This window comes from Corticium candelabrum, chromosome 2 (assembly GCF_963422355.1).
Source record: "Corticium candelabrum chromosome 2, ooCorCand1.1, whole genome shotgun sequence".
Lineage (NCBI taxonomy): Eukaryota > Metazoa > Porifera > Homoscleromorpha > Homosclerophorida > Plakinidae > Corticium > Corticium candelabrum.
This window is the reverse complement of record NC_085086.1, coordinates 9,385,208-9,402,935: the sequence shown is the minus strand read 5'-3', so window position 1 is coordinate 9,402,935 and position 17,728 is coordinate 9,385,208. Positions and strand designations below refer to the sequence as shown.

The window sequence follows — 17,728 nt, the reverse complement described above, 5'->3', positions numbered from 1 at the left end:
TCTGGAATCACAGTATTTACTAATCCTTCTTACTGTGGGCTTCAGCAAAGCTCAGTCTTACTTCGTCTACATCTTGTTGCTGTCCGATAATTGATGGTGTCCGATAACAGGGGCGGTGCTCTACATATGACGTAAAAGTGAGAACGAATGTCGCGTTAGCGCAAAACGTTTCGCTGACTAGCTCAGGCAGTGAACGCGACAGAGCAAGCGGCTCTGTCTAGTGATGAAGGTGTCGGTGATCTCAAAAAAACTTTGCGCGATCATATTCTTCAGGAGGTACAATCGGTAGTGGGCAAAACACCATTTTTACAGTTACGTCAGTCTTGGGATCGTCGTTGTATGACGGTTTGAAATGGTCTTTGTGCGTGGAACCTTCAGTATCGTATGGATTGGAGACTGGTGATGTGAAGAATGGCTCGGGAGACGACGAAAGTAAAGCCGTAAAATAGGTGGGGCTGTCTAGCTTTGAACCTGTCGTCACTGAGACGCCATCGCTTGTAGCACCCGAAGAAGAGCAAAACGAACGACTACTTGATTTATTGTGGTATTAAACAGTTTTGGCTGTTACTACAAGTCATTTAGCGAAATTTTGTTTAGGTGTACAACTACATGTAGTTGTTTTTCCTGACCTCTGGTCATCATTGTGGCTGTTGCCAGGACATACTTTACAAAACTGCATCAGGATTATCTAATGTCTGCCCAGATGTGTGGGTTCTCAAGACTGCGTACAACCGGACTATGGCATTGCCTAGAACTGATCCTCCTCCAATTCATGAGAAACAATACTAATTAATTTTACAAACAATGCTGACTTCAACAATGGCTTTCTCTGCTGCACAGGAGATATACAGATATACTTCTTACTATCAATTAGCATGATGGTGTAAACTGGCTGTCATGCCTCTTGTCAGCAGTTAGAAGATTCTGTACCACTGTACAAATTGTTCAGAGACTTATAAAGCTAGGTCAATTTCATTCATCACTACATGTACACTTCTCTAAAATCTAAATACAACCTACTGTCTTTTTTCACGTTTTTCGTAATCCAATCTCATCTTTCTTGGTTTTTCTAACTGCTCAGCTCTCACACTGTCTCAATCATTATGCACGGTATTCGTCTCAATTTCGGCGCCCAGTAGCCAAGACTAAATTGCTCGAACAATCCTGGCTCATCTTCAAAGCAGTCTTTTCCGAAATAACGACTATACAACATGAAAGAATCACTTGGGTCTTCCCAGCGATCTCGTTTGTATGTTGTTCCGCCCACTTTCGTCTTTGTTCGTGGTCTTCGGAAACTGAAAGAGCCTCATACCGTCTTTCACCGTACTATAGCACGCAGCTGCCACACATCGTCTAACCATTCTAACCGTAGTACACGTTCGAGTCTTGTGCGTTACCTATTTCACTTGCGCTAATACGACTTCCGTTCTGACCTTCATGTCATACGTACACGCCCCAAATCTGGTCCTCGAAACCGGATGCAATAACCCAGAAGCACATTACGGTGTAATTATATTATAGAAACCGTACTTTCAAAAATCTAAAATTAATTTTTCTGCTATTTGTGCGCCTTGAGAACTATCATATAAAAATTTATACTAATTTTTGATTTAAGGATATCAGTGGCTCTCTAGAGCGTCTATACTGCTCAGGGTTATGATCTAACTAATATATTAAAAGAAGGAAAATTTCCAAGCCATGACATACAATTACGTACTCAAAATAAATTACTGAAGCCATTTTTTCAGTTTATGATAACGATTTAGCTAATTTATTATGTTATTTGAGTCGTCAATTTTGAAAAACTAATCTCTTGCACGCGTATAGTTTCAGAGTTAATTACGCTTGTTTGCGCGTTAGGCCAAATCACATAAAATTTGCTTCTGTACGTAACAATGTGGTTCAGTCAGAAGCAATCTGTTTGCGCCAATTTCCAAATGTTATTGAAACTGTTTGCTTAATCAATCAAAAATTATATCTTACGTTCACAGGTTGGTGACGCTTTTGACCAAAGTCCTTGTGAATTGCATTGAGAGATATTACTGCCAACAACGCAGTATCCATAGTTGCGGGCAAACATCACTTTGTGTGGATAATGGAAGATCGTTGACACCAGAGTACAGTTACTGGCCACAAAAGGTTTTCCACAATCTTTAGCTAGAAGGTGCAATGCACTCAATATACATACTAACTTAATACGTAATTGTTATATTCTTACGTTGGCAGGTAGGAAATTGTCTTATGTTGGTGGGAAAGTGCCTTGTTTTGATTGAATTTGACTTTGGCCATACGCAGGATTTTACTTTCTCACGTTCTGAGTTGATTCTCTCATTGGCTTGTTGTGCTGCCTCGTCACTGGGTTTTGATATTTCATGCCACTGGCCAGTTTGATTGCACTGAAAATAGGATCTTCCGCCGACGATCTCGTGACCTTTACTGCAATTTAGGAAGATTGTTTCCGGGTAGAAATAGGCTTTTCCCTCTATGATTCCATGTGTGAAATTAGGATTGTTAGGATCCGAACATGACCTTGCTATTGTAATACAAGTTTGTTATTAGTGTCACAAGATTAACACAAACAGGACGTACGTATACAACATGGCTGTTTTTCGCTCCACGTTCCTTTACATTCGTGAGGGTTATCGGTTTGTAAGCAAATTCGAGTAAATATTTGAATCTTTTTATCCATATTTAGGTCATAGCCGGAATGACAGCTGTAAACTGCCGTATCATTTACAAACCTTTGTTCTGAGCTCAACTGTACTGTACCATGTTCGGGATCGCTAAGAGGTGGACATTGAATTTCTAAATAATAAATTCAAAGCGTCAATATTATATATATATATATATATATATATATATATATATATATATATATATATAATAACATATTTACGTTTGCAGCTGGGTGCTTTGTTTGACCATTGTCCTGATGAGTTACATTGAGTTTTGTTTGGTCCAACTATGCAGTATCCATAGTCGCGGCCATATTCTACAACACCCTTGTACTGAAAGTAGATTCCTATTCTGTTGCAGTGTGGTTTTAATTTTGGTATGTTGCAGTTTTTTGCTATAATTTAAAATATATATTATGGTTTAACAAAACGTACAAATAGTCTATTAAACTTGTTACTTACGTTTACAAGTTGGAAAGTGAAGATTTGCTCCTTTATTTGTTTTACGTACATGCATTTGGTTTTCTTTACATTTGTTAATGTATCTTCGTTGGTTTCCAATTCTAACTCGAACAGCATTTTTAGTTTCTTGCCGTGGCATTTTGACCTCAACCCAGTTGCCTTTTTCGTTGCATTTGAATACAGAAGTACCACCAATTAGCTCGTGACCTTCATTGCAAGTCAGGTTTATAGTTTCTGGAAAGAAGAATGCATCGCCTATTATAGTTCCATTCTTGAAGTTTGACCTGGACGGATTGGGACAGGATCTTGCTACAACATTGAACACATTCTTTATTATTTACAATTAATTATACTTTAATTGTAGTCGACTTACGTATGCAGCACGGAGTTGTATTGCTCCACCGTCCATTGCAGTCTGAAATGTCATCTTGTTGAAGGCATGATACATTTATAATAGAAAGGCTCTCGTTGCCATTCAAATCGTAACCTTCGTTGCAAGAGAAAGCGACAGTCGAATTGACAAAAGGATTGATTCTCTCTCCCAATATCTTGCGATTTATTGATCCATTTCGTGGACGAGAAATTTTCTGACACGTTATCCCTTAATAGACATACATAAAAATTGATTACATGGAAAAACAGTAAACGAACTTGTTTCACTAAGATTATACTTTTGCAAGAAGGAGATTGACTTGACCATTTGCCATCACTTTTGCATGTAATGCTTTTATCTCCATCAACACAATAGCCATGGAGGCGAGTAAAGTTTACGACTCCCGGATATTTGTAATACGTTCCATTTAATCCACAGCTTTCAGAAACGATTGGCTTTTTACAATCTTTTGCTAAAGTAGAAGACTTTTTTGCTAACGAAAAGTTAAATCAATAATTTCTCTTACGTTCGCATGAGGGTAGGTCGCCACTCTTTTTGGTGATTGTGTCAATCCATGTTCCTCGGTCGGAGCAATTCCACACGCTACTGCCACCATGAAGTTCGTAACCATCATCACAGCCAATAGTAATAGAGTGTGGGTACTCATATAGTTTGCCCAATATTGTTCTATTGTTTTGCTTCAGGGCTGTGGGACAAAGTTTTGCTAAAGACGACAATATTAAAAATGCATCTTAAATATTTTATGATACTGATTACGTTTGCACACTGGCTGTTTATTTGACCATTTTCCATCACAGTGATTGATTGTCTCATTTTGCATACAAATTCTTTCATGTTTGTGAAGAGAACTGTTTCCATTGATATCGTAACCATTGTTACACTGATAAGTTGCTATGAAGTCAACAAATATATCAGTCGTGTTGACTGATATTTGACCAAACTTTGGTTTAGATGGTTTCTTGCATTTTACTCCTAAAGTTATAGATACACATTTGTATTGGCTGAAAAAAAGTTGTAGAGGCAAATATATCTTACGATTGCAGCGTGGTGGCTCACTGGACCATTTACCAGAAGCTTGACAGTTTGAGCCTAAGCTACCTTCAATGCAATAGCCTCTGTTGCACGAAAACTTGACTTCAGCAGGAAATTCGAAATTCTGACCCTCCACTTTACCATTTTTGGGATTTGGAAGTTTTCCACACGTAACGGCTAAACACAAAATTAGGTCATTAGTCTAAGTAACAACTCGTTATCATGCATTACGTTTGCATATTGGATATTGTCTACTTTTACTGTTCTCAGTATCAATCCAAATTCCGTCTTGACTACAATGCCAACGTGCTCCTGCTTTTCGAAGATTATAGCCATTAACACATTGGAATTGAATCACTTCTGGAAAATAAAATTTATCTCCAACAATCTTTCTAATTCGAGGATCTGCTATAATTGGCTTTCCACAACTTCTTGCTAACATGTAAAAACAGAAATATGCTAATATATTTAATGATTTTACGGGTACAACATCATTACGTTCACAGATGGGCTCATTTTCTGACCATTTTCCTTGGCAGTCAAACGGATTTTCCTTTTGCTGACAGTAAATTGTTGAGCTTCCATTTAATATAAACCCAGGATTACAGGCAAAGTTTGCTTGAAATCCAACAGTTATTTCTTGGTTCATGTCTGGTCTCACAGAGCCGTTCATGGGTGATGTCAACATTGAACATTTTACACCTAACAAACGTTGCTGTATTTACCATAGTACTTCAATGCATTCGATTGCCATGACACAATCAATTCTTACGTTTACAAGAACGATCTTCAGCAGACCATTTTCCATTTGCAAGACATCTCGTGCTTAGGTTTCCTTTAGCACAGTATCCTTTTTTGCACTTGTATGTGACTTTGTTAGGAAACACGTAGCTTTTCTCTGTAAATTTTGCATTTTGAAGTACTCTTGGTTTCCCGCAGTTCTTTGCTAAACAACCGCAATTAATAGAAATGTATTAGTATGTGTAGTATTGAAATAATATTGAAACTTACGATGGCAAGTGGGAAAGACAATAGTAGATTTCGAGTCAGCGTCAACCCATTCTCCATTCTCGTTGCAGCTGAAATTGGCGATGCCCCTGATGTCATGGCCATTATCACATTGAAAATGAATGATCTTAGAATATGTGTACTCTTGGCCAGTAATGCTCCCGTTGGTAGGTTTAACTGGCTTCTGGCACCTTTTAACTTGAGAATAGAGTATCAGTCAATGTTTTAAGGTATATTTAAAATTGTGATATTTGGACTTGTATAAAGAGTATGACAACTGCAAATGCAGCCGTCTCTTGATAAATTCATTTTGTAAATACAGCATTACATAAAAATGTTTTAGGATCATTTACTGTACATTCGCCTTCTTGATATAATAATGTTTACTTAGCTATAAAAGTGTTAAGTCTTGAATACGCTGAAAACGGTTAATTATTTGTTTATAAAGGTATGTAATGATGTATAATGCAAAGGAATCAAGTTTGTCTATTTCTAACGAACCTTGGCATGAGACAGGATCAGATGGGTACCAGAAAGCGGTTTTAGTGTTAGAGACACATTTACGTGAATTGATGCCCTTCCTCTCGTAGCCCTTCTTACATACAAATTTGATTGTACTGTTTACTGTCAAGTTGTGCTTTGGTACATTTCCGTTTTCTAATTCGAGTTCTTGGCATTTCATAACTGAAAAATGAACTTGTTTTTGTCAGCAATATTATCAGACTTTAAATGTAGTTATTTACCTTGACATGCTGGGGGTTGTTTATTGAGATATATCCAGGTGTTGTTTTCTCCGCAATATGCGCTACCCGCATTCTTCAGTCGGTAGCCATAAAAACACGAAAATAGTACCTTGTTGCTATTTCCTTCAACTCTTCCTTGCTGCAACACAGGCATATGATCGCAGAAAAATTCTACAATAAAACCAAATTAAAAGAATGAAGTTGAAGTTGTTCTACTTATCAACCTTGGCAGATTATTTCTCCTTCCCACTCTGCGTTTGAATTGCAGGTTAGCTTGTTTTGGCCTTTTTTCATATAGCCGCTATCACATGTATAGTTGACTGTACTGCCAACTGGCTGTCTTGTCTTGCTAGGCAGCTTAGTAGATGAGTTTTTTACTCTCTCTTGCGGTACGTTACATGAAGGAACTACAAAATTTAAAAGTTTAAATAAGTACAGTGAAAGTAGCAGTTTGGTGCATGTGTTCGTACCACAGGGAGATAATGACAGCGACCAGTAACCGTGACTAAGACAAGTAATTGTTTGAGAAGAAGTTGGCAAGTAGGTTGGCATACATGTGTACGTCGCCTGGGAGTTGATCGTTACTGACTGGAAGTCACGTGCAGCAAAACGAATTGGAGGAGGATGTCCACATTCACCAACTAAAAATTAAACTTTCGAAACAATTGACTAAAAGTAATAATTATTGGTATCAATCTTACCTACAAACACTTCTAATTCACATACTTGAATTGGTTTATTTCGAACTGGTGTTTTCTTAGTATGGTCAAGAGTTAGGAGAATGAAACTGGAAAGAATTCCATTTCTACATTCGAAAGTGGGATTTTGTCCTTGAGTAAGTTGATTGTATGTCTCTCCGCATTGATGTTTTTTACCATTTCTGTCTTCAACTGTTACCTTCATTCCGTTTTGTTGGCTTTGTCGATCCGACCCGTTTCGAAGATATAGCTTAATTGACATTATTGTGTATTCATTTGAAAGATTTAGTCGAAGTTCAGTAAAGGCTGTAAAACTGGCTATTGCACATTTCATAAAATTTTTAGCCAATGCTCCACTGTCTGGCGGTATAATACCATCGATTGCGTTTTTGGCGTCTGAATTTTGTCTCAACATACTAAACACGCCTGGAATAAGCTCAATGTGTTTAGTATTAGTCTTTAAGTCAAGCTTTGATACTAAAATAAGAATGACATGTTACTCAATTATGGTAATCACGAATTTTGTATTTCTAATCTCACTTTTCTTGCAATCAACACTAGACCAGTAACCAAACATTCCGCACGTCAACGTTTGTTTTGAATGTGGCCAGTATCCTTCATTACATTGAACCTCCAATGTTTTTCCATTGAATGTTTCTTTAAAAGGTTTATTTGTGCCTAAAGGAAAGTCACGATGTCTGCACTGCTTCAACGGTACGACCCCGCTGTTTATTTGTACTTCACATAAAACAAGCTCGGCGACATTGTCGTTGCTTAAACTGCTTTTTATACGGACGTGTCGTGCCCATATTCCACCAGCAGCAGCGCAAGCGCGATAACCGATACCATCTGCTGAAATGTTCCATGTCCATGGATCTCCACACGATGTAAATATGTGGCTATTGTTAGAAATTTCAATTTGAATCTTTCCATGCTTTTTCCTACTCAATTCTGTTGTGAGAAATCCAACACTGTTAATGACAATTTCTTCTCCTAAATCTGCCATCCACCAAGCATTCTTATGTCGAATAGTTGACACAAAACATTCTCTCCAGTTTTTCCCAACCTTTCCATCTTTAGCCAATCTTGATGAAAGTATATTTCCTTGAGTTGTTCGTGGCTCTGACGAAGTTGTTGTAATATTTTTCAAGCTCACGGAATAGCCTAAGCAATGAATATTGTTAAAATCGTCCGCTTTTAATTTGACTTTGAAAATGCATTAATACCATGACATGCGCAAAGCGTGCTTGAATTACTTCTTGTCTTGCACAAACTGTTTGACGACGAATTGTCAAAAAGTCTGTAATAACGTAGTTGGAAGTCATCTATGTCAATTAAGTAATCCTTATATGTAAATTTACTGACTTTGATTTTGTACCAATATATGACTTTTCGTTGTCATCCGCATTGTAGCAGGCAAAGTATATACCTAAATTTAGCGTTTATTAAATCCTTATTTAAAAATTTAATTTTTTTATTTTATTGACGTAACCTTTGTCGGCTGCTATTGTAATCAACAAACACTGCAACAGCACCACCCACGCACAAACCGACACCATTTCTAGAAGTAGAAAGAAGTCGGTTATTACGAGTTGTTCTTAGCGTTCGGAGTAAAAGCGTAAAGTATAAACAACTGACAACCTAAATTAGTTAATTCGACACTGCATTTTTCTAAACTCAACACATCACACTCAGTCCGACGGTACATGCTGTATATGTGTGCTTGGAGATGCGTAAGCTAATCGACACGGCTTACCTTGGCGAACGCGGTTCCAATCCTGCAACTCTAAATCACCTGATTGTCGACCGTTGTTCAAGTTGAGGCCGTTTATAATCCGGGCAAACGAGTTGCGGTGAAATGTGACAACAGGATATCACACATTTCAAGTGCTTGAGACGTGGCAACTAGCACTGTTGTGTTGAACCCATGATGAACAAATTTTGAACAACATGCACATTCAACCCTTGCGTTATAAACATACAAACCTTGCTTTCAAACGCAACAATTTCCTTAAATGTTGCAACTACTAGTTCGCAATGCATATTTTCGTTAATCGAATTATTTATTTGTTTAGAACTATTTTTAATTTTACGCTTAGTTAATTTTTCTAATTATTATTTTACGGTTATTACGTGTAGATTCAACAATTAACTATTATTTCCGCGTTGATGTGCATGATATTGGAGAGTGCTACAGTGCAAATGCATGGTGTGATTGACCTTCCTGGTGTTCAGCTACTAAGAAGCGGTTTATCCGGATAGAAACAGGCAATAAGAAACCGCAAGAGGATGCACACTTTATCAGGGAGTATGACGTGTCAATTGTGAACTTCACACAAGGAAGCAAACCGGTAGAAAATTGTGGAAAGAATGAACACAACATAGAGAACTCGATTTCTGCTATCCCTTCTTATTTCTTTCTACTAATTGTAGAATTCATGTTGGAAAGGAGAAGGTAACGGTGATACACTAATATTCTAGTCTCAGCTCGCGATCCAGACTGTGGCCTCGTAGTTCCTGTCTCAATTTGCCTCAAATTACATTGCACAACTTAATGCTGTTTGTGAATTTTAATTCATCGGTTTAAGCGCTCTATTTGAATTTTTGTTTGATCATTGCAATTGCACATTTATTTAACAGACGCCATTTCTGTGAGGTTTCTTATAGGACATTTTAGTGTGCTCAAAAAGGACGCGTAACTGAACAATTAGTAATAACTAGTATACATGGCCCGTCCTTCGTACGGGCAAGATACTGTAGCTTACAGATAGGTCTTTGGAGACCAGGACACGTCACGTGCAATCTTTGTTGCGAAGTCCCGGATGCTTTGAAAAAATTCGAATATTGCTCTTCGCGCTTGTTTCGATAGAAATCGACACACGCCACGTGTAGCGTTTGCTGCAGAAAACGTGTATGTTGGATTTGGTGCAAATGCAATCAGGATTTGGAGAGAAACGAAGCGCTAGGAGAGTAAGTTTCGTATTTGGCGCAAACGTCTAGTGAGAAAATACTTGTCAAAGGAAATCGAGCAGAGCAAGTGGAAAACAACTCACGTACACATATTGGTTGCATTCCATTCCACTGCCCGACGACAAACATATTCTTGTATCACTACCATCCTGTAGCTCACAGTCTGCTGAGCAGCTGAAGCTGATTGTGGATCCGACGGTAGAATCACTACAATGGACAAGTCCGTTATTGATCTTTATAAGAGGAGGAGGTCAAATCATTTCTATTTACAAATACTATACAGTCTGTTATTTATCAAGGAAAGACACGTGTGAATACCAAGAGGTTGTGGTAGTCGACCATTGGGATGCCAAAAGCCTGCGCATTGACGAGGGTTTGATTTGTATTGCTCACATACGAGTTGAACGCTTCGGTCGAGGAATAACCAGGGCGAGGATCAAAGGTAACAGTATCTCCGTAACAAAACTTGCCTTTAAGGCAATCTTTTGCTTGTCCATTTCCTTTTTTGCTAAACACATTCGAGTTGCATTATACTTCAGTTGAGGACAATATATTCCTAAAATACCATGACATACATTGAAAAGAAATAAGATTATTGGAAAGACTTACTTGAGCAGGTTGGGATTGATGGAAACCATTAAGCTTTTGCGTTACAAGTTATCTTAATATGGTCTATGCAGTATTCCGGGTTGCATGTACATCGCGCAACCTCTTTAAACTGATGGTAAAATCCTGAACATGTTCCGTCCACAGGATTGTTGGGCTTCTCGCAGTTGACCGCTATACACGCCATTAAGCATAAAATTGCTTTAGAAACGTGCAATCTTCTTACGTTCGCATCTTGCAATATTTAGTTCAGAATTTTCAACATTTTTCGTTTGAATGCTATCATTTCTTAGACAAGTTCGGACTAGTTGCAGTTCAGCCTCTTAGCGCAAATTATCGGGTTTATGCCTTTTGTACATGGACCAGATAGAGGAACCCAAGATCCTGTTTCATCGCATTGATAAACTGGCCCATCTTTCGTCAATTTGTACCCGACATCACAATTGATTGAAATTGTTTCCGGATAAAAGAAATGATTTCCAATAACCGTTCCGTTCTCAAATGACTTAGGATTCGGACAAGATCTTGCTAAAATAGAAATGAATAGGTTATTGTATTGTAACTAGGGATATAAAACTTACGTATGCAGCACGGTTTTCTTCCTCTCTAGTGTCCTTCACATCTTTTCATGTCTTTATTTTGACGGCATCGGCGGTTGTAAGACGACCTTTCTACATCCATGAAGATATCATAGCCTCATTTGCATGTGTAGCGCGTTCTGATGTCTACATATCTGTTGTTTTTATTCAGGATATAGCTGCCGTTTCTTATACGTTCAAGGAACGGACATTGTATACCTGCAGAAATAATATGTCAGAATCCGCGGAAGCGATCGGGCACGTGAAGCTTGGACGGAAGAATTTTAGAAATGTACATTTACTATTTGCTCATTGGCTTCGGCTTTAGCTAATATTATATGGAAAGATTATATATTTATAGCATCTATGCTGCTGAGTGTTATGATGTAAAAGTAAAAGAAGAGACAGTTTACAATCCATGACATACAGTATAGAATTACGTATTAAAAACTAAATTACTCAAAGAGATAAATGCCATTTTTAATAATAACCAACTGGTCAATATTTAAAAACTAATTTCTTAGACGGTCATCAATTCCAAAGTTGTCAGTATTTCTGCAATAAACTCTATTTTCACCATCTAATGCTGAACGTTTTTCTCCTCCTTCAGTCATTGATTGTGGGCCAACAAACCTTGTTCCATTGTCACTCACATTGTAGCATGCAAAGTAGATACCTAATACTATTTTAAAAAAAAATAAATAATATATATATATATATATATATATATATATATATATATTCAAACAAAGTTTGACTCAAATTAGGAAACCTGTTTCTTCCGATGACGTAGCTGACGTAACCAACAAATAGTGTAACAGTAAAGCACACACCCACGCTTGCATTGTTTCCTGAAAGATGTAAATTCTTAGTACAAATATTTCTACCCGTTTTCACGTACTGTTATGGCGACTATACACTACATGTTAATGCTGAGCTTCTAAAACAGCATGCAGCAGCAGACAGAGTTGACACGGCTCGTGTAGTTACTCTATCAAGGCGTAGCAACACACCTTGACTGACCTTGACAAACCAACTCGACGACTAAGCTGTAATTGAGCTGATTTTCGACAATGTAAGGAGGACGATGTAATGACCTTTTTATCCGGGTAAGGAACACCTGAGTGGAAGTGAAAAACGGAGGTAACGCTCATCAGGTGAGTGTTGTAGGTGAACCCAAGCTAACCAGAGATCAAAAAATGGTGCGAATGACATGCACAAACTCTCTGAAGGGTATGGGTCGGTATATGTTCTTCCATATCCTTCTAAAATTTCAACCTCCACCAAGATCAATTAGGCGGTAATAGTTGAATTTCGCTTTAATTTATTCGGTCTGTTTGCAAATCAGACCGTCGGCTAGCAGTCCATTTGTAACTCAAAGTTTTCATATAAAATGATGATTTTTACCTTGGCACATGCTGCATTTAGTTTGAAACAATGAAAATTGTTTCAGACTACTCTTTCCAAATTTGGGTTTTTGTCAATTTTATCGTTTAATTTTCCCAGCTTTGCGTATACTCGACAAGTCACCATCTTATACTGCAGGTTATCCGTGTTTGTATTAATTGCTCGACATTGTGCAGTTTTGTTTAATATTATCTATATGTACACTTGCAATTTTTCTGTTTATTGTCTGTCTGTCTGTCTGTCTGTTTTTCTGTTTGTTCGCATAGCACATTTTCCTTAATCGAATTATTCATTTGTTTACAACTATTTCTATTTCACATTTAGTAAATTTTTCTAATTATTATTTTACTGTTTTTACATTTAGCCTCAACAATTAACTATTATTCCCGCATTGATGTTGGTGATATCGGAGCGTGCTACTGTGCAAATGCATGGTGTGATTGAACTTCCTAGTGTTCAGCTGCTGAGAAGCGGTTTATTCGGATAGAAACAGGCAATGAGAAGTCACAAGAGGATGCACACTTCATCACGTGAGTATGATGTGTCAATTGTAAACTTCACATAAGGAAGCAAACCGGCAAACAATAGTGGAAAGGATGAATACAACCTAGAGAAATCGATTTCTGCTAACCCTTTATACATATTTCTACTAATCGTGGAATTTTGTTGGAGTGTAGAAGGTAACGGCGGTATTAATTAATACTCTACTCTCTGCAAGGGTTACAGACTGCTGCTTCGAAGTTTCATTCATAATTTGCCTCACATCACATTGCACAACTCAATGCAGTTTGTGAATATTCATCCATTAGTTTAAGCATTCCATTTCAATGTTTGGTCGAGCATTGCAATTGCACAGTTATTTAAAAGACGCCATTTCCTTGAGGTTTCCTATTCGACATTGTAGTGTGCTCAACAATGACACGTAACTAAACAATTAGTATCAATGCAGCGAATACGATGACTAAACCGGATGATGACAATGTGGCATGAAAAGCGGTAGAAAGAAATAAGCAATCCGAGGTGCAATGTGTACTAGTCAAATCTAGGTTGGGTAGCACATATCTAGAAAAATTACAAAAACATTTAAGGAAGTTCCTGTAAATATTTGTACTAAAGTTTGACGACACAGCCTGAAACAGCGATTTATCCTTTAGTGTACCCAGTGACACTAAGATAACCAGTTAGAATATGATATCTAGATAAGTGACAACCTGATATCTGAAGGATACCTTATTATACTAATGGATAATCGTGTTTTTATATGGCCCAAACCGTCAATATAGAGAGAAAAATACAATCAATCTATGACAGTACAATCCCACTATCGAATGGACAATTATTTGTTAATAGCTCTCTCTTATTTGTAATATCAAGTGTTTAGTCGAACAAAACGAAAAAGAATTCCACATGAAATCTCATTTTAGAAAGTAACCGGTTACTTTGAATTACCGTTTAAGTTGAAATATTGGCAGGAATATATTTTGACAGTTGGTTAACAAATTGACGGACAAAGCATATTTGGATTGCATTTTGGCAGTTGGACATTGTTGTTTGCCAACTTATATATATATATATATATATATATATATATATATATATATATATATATATATATATATATGTCTTACCCTAAGTTATCTTGATGTGTTTGTTATTGACAGCTGTGTTCGTGGTTCACATTTCCTTAACTTAGAGCATAATCTCCAAATGCTGCATAGGCACAACAGACAGCACGGCACGCAAGATGTCCTACCATCTTTCTGATCCACGTGCCGGGAGACATCACATATCCCCGAGGCCAAATTAATGGCTGACTTTGTATGGGTCGTCGCTGAATAATCTACCAATTTGCGAAAATAATTTTCCGCCAATATTTCATCTAATACGATAAATAGCTTTGAAGACAATATGAAATATTATATTGTCTGCAGCCGTTGCTAGTGAATACTACTTGTCTACATCTTCATCTCTACAGTACACTGTAGAAGTATCGGAACACAACTAGCAGAGAATTCTAACATTCAAACAAGCACAAACAGTATTGAATTCATTTTCCATCCAAACGAGAAAGCATTGAATTGTTGTCGCATCATTTTCTTTAAGAGCAGGTTTTTAGTTCATCACACTTTTCAGTTTTTTCACCACTTGCATATTGAAATATGTAACACTTTTAAGATGTTATCTGCTTTTGCTGATTGTGGCACCTTTCACAATAAACTAGATACTTTATTTCTGAGTTGAAATGAGGACACCTCATGTTGCATCCATCCACCATACTTTCAACAATCGGCAGTGAAAGCGTGTCGGAGTTCTTATATCTCGATACTCGTTGACCTTGAAAATTCTTTGGTTGCAGTTTAAGACCGGCGACAACTTTGCCTTGCTTTGTTTCTTGGTCGGAAGCATCAATATCTAATACTGAATTATTAATACCAATTAAACTTGACATCAGCTTATACTCATAAGCTCCAATGCCCGGCTTCCCCCGGGTAATAGTTTAATCACACAAATTTTTGATTTTGCAGACACCGTTTGCTATTAATGACAGACAGACAGACAGACAGACAGACAGACAGACAGACAGACAGACAGGTCGCCTTTATAGGTAGAGATTATAGCAGAAAGTATCTAAAAATGCATTTGATGGTTGGAGAGGCAGAGGGGAGTAGCCAGGTCACGTACAGTTTGTATACACCTGTCCAGTTTTAAAAAATCCCCTTGATTGGATTATTGATCCCGTTGAAGTCATTTCGACAGTCCCGTTGGGAGAACAGGTGTATCGAACCTGGCATCTATAATTTCGACGTGATTCCCGTAACGTGCAAGTCACGTGCAATACTTACCCGGATAACCCGTTCCCCGTATATAACGAATGCCGCCTCTCGTCATTTCGACAGTCCCGCTGAACATCGTCTCTTGGAAGACGTTGCTGGCGCTTCGGGGAACAGGTGCATCAAACACGGCAGCTCTTCGAAGGTTGTAGACTGGCAAACGACTGTGGGCGTATTTTTCAAGACCCGGATATCAGCAAGAAATATCTTTCGTTTCCCAGCCTCGCCCGCAATAAACGACACGCTCGGCGCGTACCGTTCGACGTCGGGAACGGGAAATCTGAATTCGGTTGAGATGCGATGCGTCGTTCCGCAGATATTCGCGCCCCCACGGAAGCGAGTGCGATCGGCGGGAAATGGCGTCGTCGTGGGAGAAGTCAGGAAGACGACCAAAGTCTCACTTTCGACAGGAATGAATTTGGAGTGCGCGAGCCAAATTCAGCCGAGATCGGACTCGCCGTCTTTGAGAAACGCTCGTACGGACGGACAGACAGACAGACAGACAGACAGACAGACAGACAGACACCTCTCCTTTATAAATATACAAGCTCCAATGCCCGGCTTCGCCCGGGGACAACACATGCCAGGTGCTTCTCCTTTCAACGTCATAGCGCCGCAGTTGACACACACGTTTGTCATAGAGCCAATACAACACGGAAGTGGAGGAGAGACAGGTCGCCTTTATATTATAGATTATAGCATTAAAGACAGACAGACAGACAGACAGACAGACAGACAGACAGTTGTGATGTCTTCTTCTACCCATATTGTCTACTCCTCTGTACCAACATTGTCATCATGGATTGTACGCATCTTTACCTCGCGTCAGAGCTAGGCGTCTTCTATGGTGGCCATGCACGTTGTGATGTCCATCCATGTTATCCGTGAGACAGACAGACAGTGTTCAGTTTTTGACTTTTAGTTGTCATTGTAATTTAGTGTATCGTGCTTTGCTTAATTTGATTTAGCCTGTAATAGTTCTGATTTTTGAAATATAATACCATTGACAGACAGACAGACAGACAGACAGACAGACAGACAGACAGACAGACAGACAGACAGACAGACAGAAAAACAGGTTGCCTTTATAGGTAGAGTTTATAGCAGAAAATATCTAAAAATGCGTTTGATGGTTGGAGAGGCAGAGGGGGTGTAGCCAGGTCACGTACAGTTTGTATAGAAAACCATTTACTGTCACTAATTAGCCGTGGTGTAAGTACTTTTACCGTCTAGTAGCAGCCAGACAGAATTCTCATTCATAGTTATATCCTGTACAATTGCCGTTTCTACATCCCTTGAATTTTTGGATTAGCGATTGGGTGAAACCATTTCGACTTGGACGTTGCTGCCGTTGCGAGGAACAGGTTGTATTGAACTTAGAATCTATTCGACACGTGTCCAGTTTAAAAAATTCCGTTGATTGGATTATTGATCTCGTTGAAGCCATTCCGACAGTCCCGTTGCGGAGAACAGGTGTATCGAACCTGGCATCTATAATTTCGACGAGAATCGTAACGTGCAAGTCACGTGCAATACTTACCCGGATAATCCGTTCCCCGTATATAACGAATGCCGACTCTCGTCATTTCGACAGTCCCGCTGAACGTCGTCTGTTCGAAGACATTGCTGGCGTTTCGGGGAACAGGTGCATCAAACACGGCAGCTCTTCGACGGTCGTAGACTGGCAAACGAATGTGGGCGTATTTTTTCAAGACCCGGATATCAGCAAAAAATATCTTTCGTTTGCCAGCGTCACCCGCAATAAACGACACGCTCGGCGCGTACCGTCCGACGTCGGAAACGGGCAGTCTAAATTCGGTGGAGATACGATGCGCCGTTCCGGAGATATTCGCCCACGAGCCGAAGCGAGCGCGATCGGCGGGAAATCGCGTCGATGTGGGAGAAGTCAGGAAGACGATCACGGTCTCACTTTCGAGATTAATGAATTCGGCGTGCGCGAGCCAAACTCGGCCGAGATCGGACTCGCCGTCTTTGAGAAACGCTCGTACGGACGGACACATAGACAGACAGACAGACAGACAGACACCTCTCCTATATATATATACCTCGTCATTTGTCACATCTTACCTCCCTGTCTGTACAAGGTCAAGCGGCTCGATTCAAGGACGTGGAAGCTGAGCACTTTGCCTTGTCCCTAAAATCTCTACCCGATGACTTGTTCAAATGGGCAATAAATGGGCTCCAGGACACCCTCCCATCAGCAACCAACTTACAGTTGTGGAAGAAAATTTCGTGCAATCAATGTCCTCTCTGTCACCAACCCCAATCGCTGTGCCACGTGCTAAATGGATGTCCCAGTCTAC

General features: G+C 39.0%; 2 protein-coding genes and 4 long non-coding RNA genes across 7 annotated transcripts in view; all 6 read right to left on the bottom strand.

Annotated features, from left to right (window-relative positions):
- The window catches only part of LOC134176505 (sushi, von Willebrand factor type A, EGF and pentraxin domain-containing protein 1-like), a gene marked incomplete at its 5' end in the record, with an annotated part of 13,368 nt that extends 8,720 nt beyond the window's left edge, over nucleotides 1–4,648 (bottom strand). The window contains 9 exons of the mRNA XM_062643172.1: nucleotides 1,984–2,157; nucleotides 2,312–2,533; nucleotides 2,942–3,070; nucleotides 3,138–3,446; nucleotides 3,511–3,738; nucleotides 3,809–3,982; nucleotides 4,037–4,234; nucleotides 4,288–4,503; nucleotides 4,567–4,648. Coding sequence (XP_062499156.1) covers nucleotides 1,984–2,157; nucleotides 2,312–2,533; nucleotides 2,942–3,070; nucleotides 3,138–3,446; nucleotides 3,511–3,738; nucleotides 3,809–3,982; nucleotides 4,037–4,234; nucleotides 4,288–4,503; nucleotides 4,567–4,648 — 1,732 coding nt within the window. The remainder of the gene's footprint in view (nucleotides 1–1,983; nucleotides 2,158–2,311; nucleotides 2,534–2,941; nucleotides 3,071–3,137; nucleotides 3,447–3,510; nucleotides 3,739–3,808; nucleotides 3,983–4,036; nucleotides 4,235–4,287; nucleotides 4,504–4,566) is intronic.
- A 323-nt stretch (nucleotides 4,649–4,971) lies between these two features.
- LOC134176504 (E-selectin-like) lies at nucleotides 4,972–5,676 on the bottom strand. The gene is made up of 4 exons (XM_062643171.1): nucleotides 5,571–5,676; nucleotides 5,336–5,509; nucleotides 5,045–5,265; nucleotides 4,972–4,998 (listed from the first exon to the last, which is right to left on the bottom strand). The coding sequence occupies exons 1-4, from the start codon at nucleotides 5,674–5,676 to the stop codon at nucleotides 4,972–4,974; spliced, it is 528 nt and encodes a 175-aa protein (XP_062499155.1).
- A 458-nt stretch (nucleotides 5,677–6,134) lies between these two features.
- On the bottom strand, nucleotides 6,135–6,610 carry LOC134198088 (uncharacterized). Its single transcript, XR_009972768.1, has 3 exons — nucleotides 6,539–6,610; nucleotides 6,315–6,485; nucleotides 6,135–6,255 (listed from the first exon to the last, which is right to left on the bottom strand). It is a non-coding gene; the product is annotated as an uncharacterized LOC134198088 (long non-coding RNA).
- Nucleotides 6,611–8,136: 1,526 nt separating this feature from the next.
- Nucleotides 8,137–8,575, bottom strand: LOC134198057 (uncharacterized). Its single transcript, XR_009972742.1, has 4 exons — nucleotides 8,505–8,575; nucleotides 8,378–8,441; nucleotides 8,239–8,312; nucleotides 8,137–8,176 (listed from the first exon to the last, which is right to left on the bottom strand). It is a non-coding gene; the product is annotated as an uncharacterized LOC134198057 (long non-coding RNA).
- Nucleotides 8,576–9,688: 1,113 nt separating this feature from the next.
- LOC134176178 (uncharacterized) lies at nucleotides 9,689–10,819 on the bottom strand. 2 transcript variants are annotated; one of them, XR_009969263.1, is made up of 4 exons: nucleotides 10,592–10,819; nucleotides 10,301–10,538; nucleotides 10,070–10,244; nucleotides 9,689–10,008 (listed from the first exon to the last, which is right to left on the bottom strand). It is a non-coding gene; the product is annotated as an uncharacterized LOC134176178 (long non-coding RNA). The 2 variants fall into 2 exon arrangements; XR_009969262.1 differs by having other exon boundaries at nucleotides 10,070–10,538.
- A 717-nt stretch (nucleotides 10,820–11,536) lies between these two features.
- On the bottom strand, nucleotides 11,537–12,263 carry LOC134176179 (uncharacterized). The gene is made up of 3 exons (XR_009969264.1): nucleotides 12,190–12,263; nucleotides 11,939–12,017; nucleotides 11,537–11,848 (listed from the first exon to the last, which is right to left on the bottom strand). It is a non-coding gene; the product is annotated as an uncharacterized LOC134176179 (long non-coding RNA).
- Nucleotides 12,264–17,728: the final 5,465 nt, after the last annotated feature.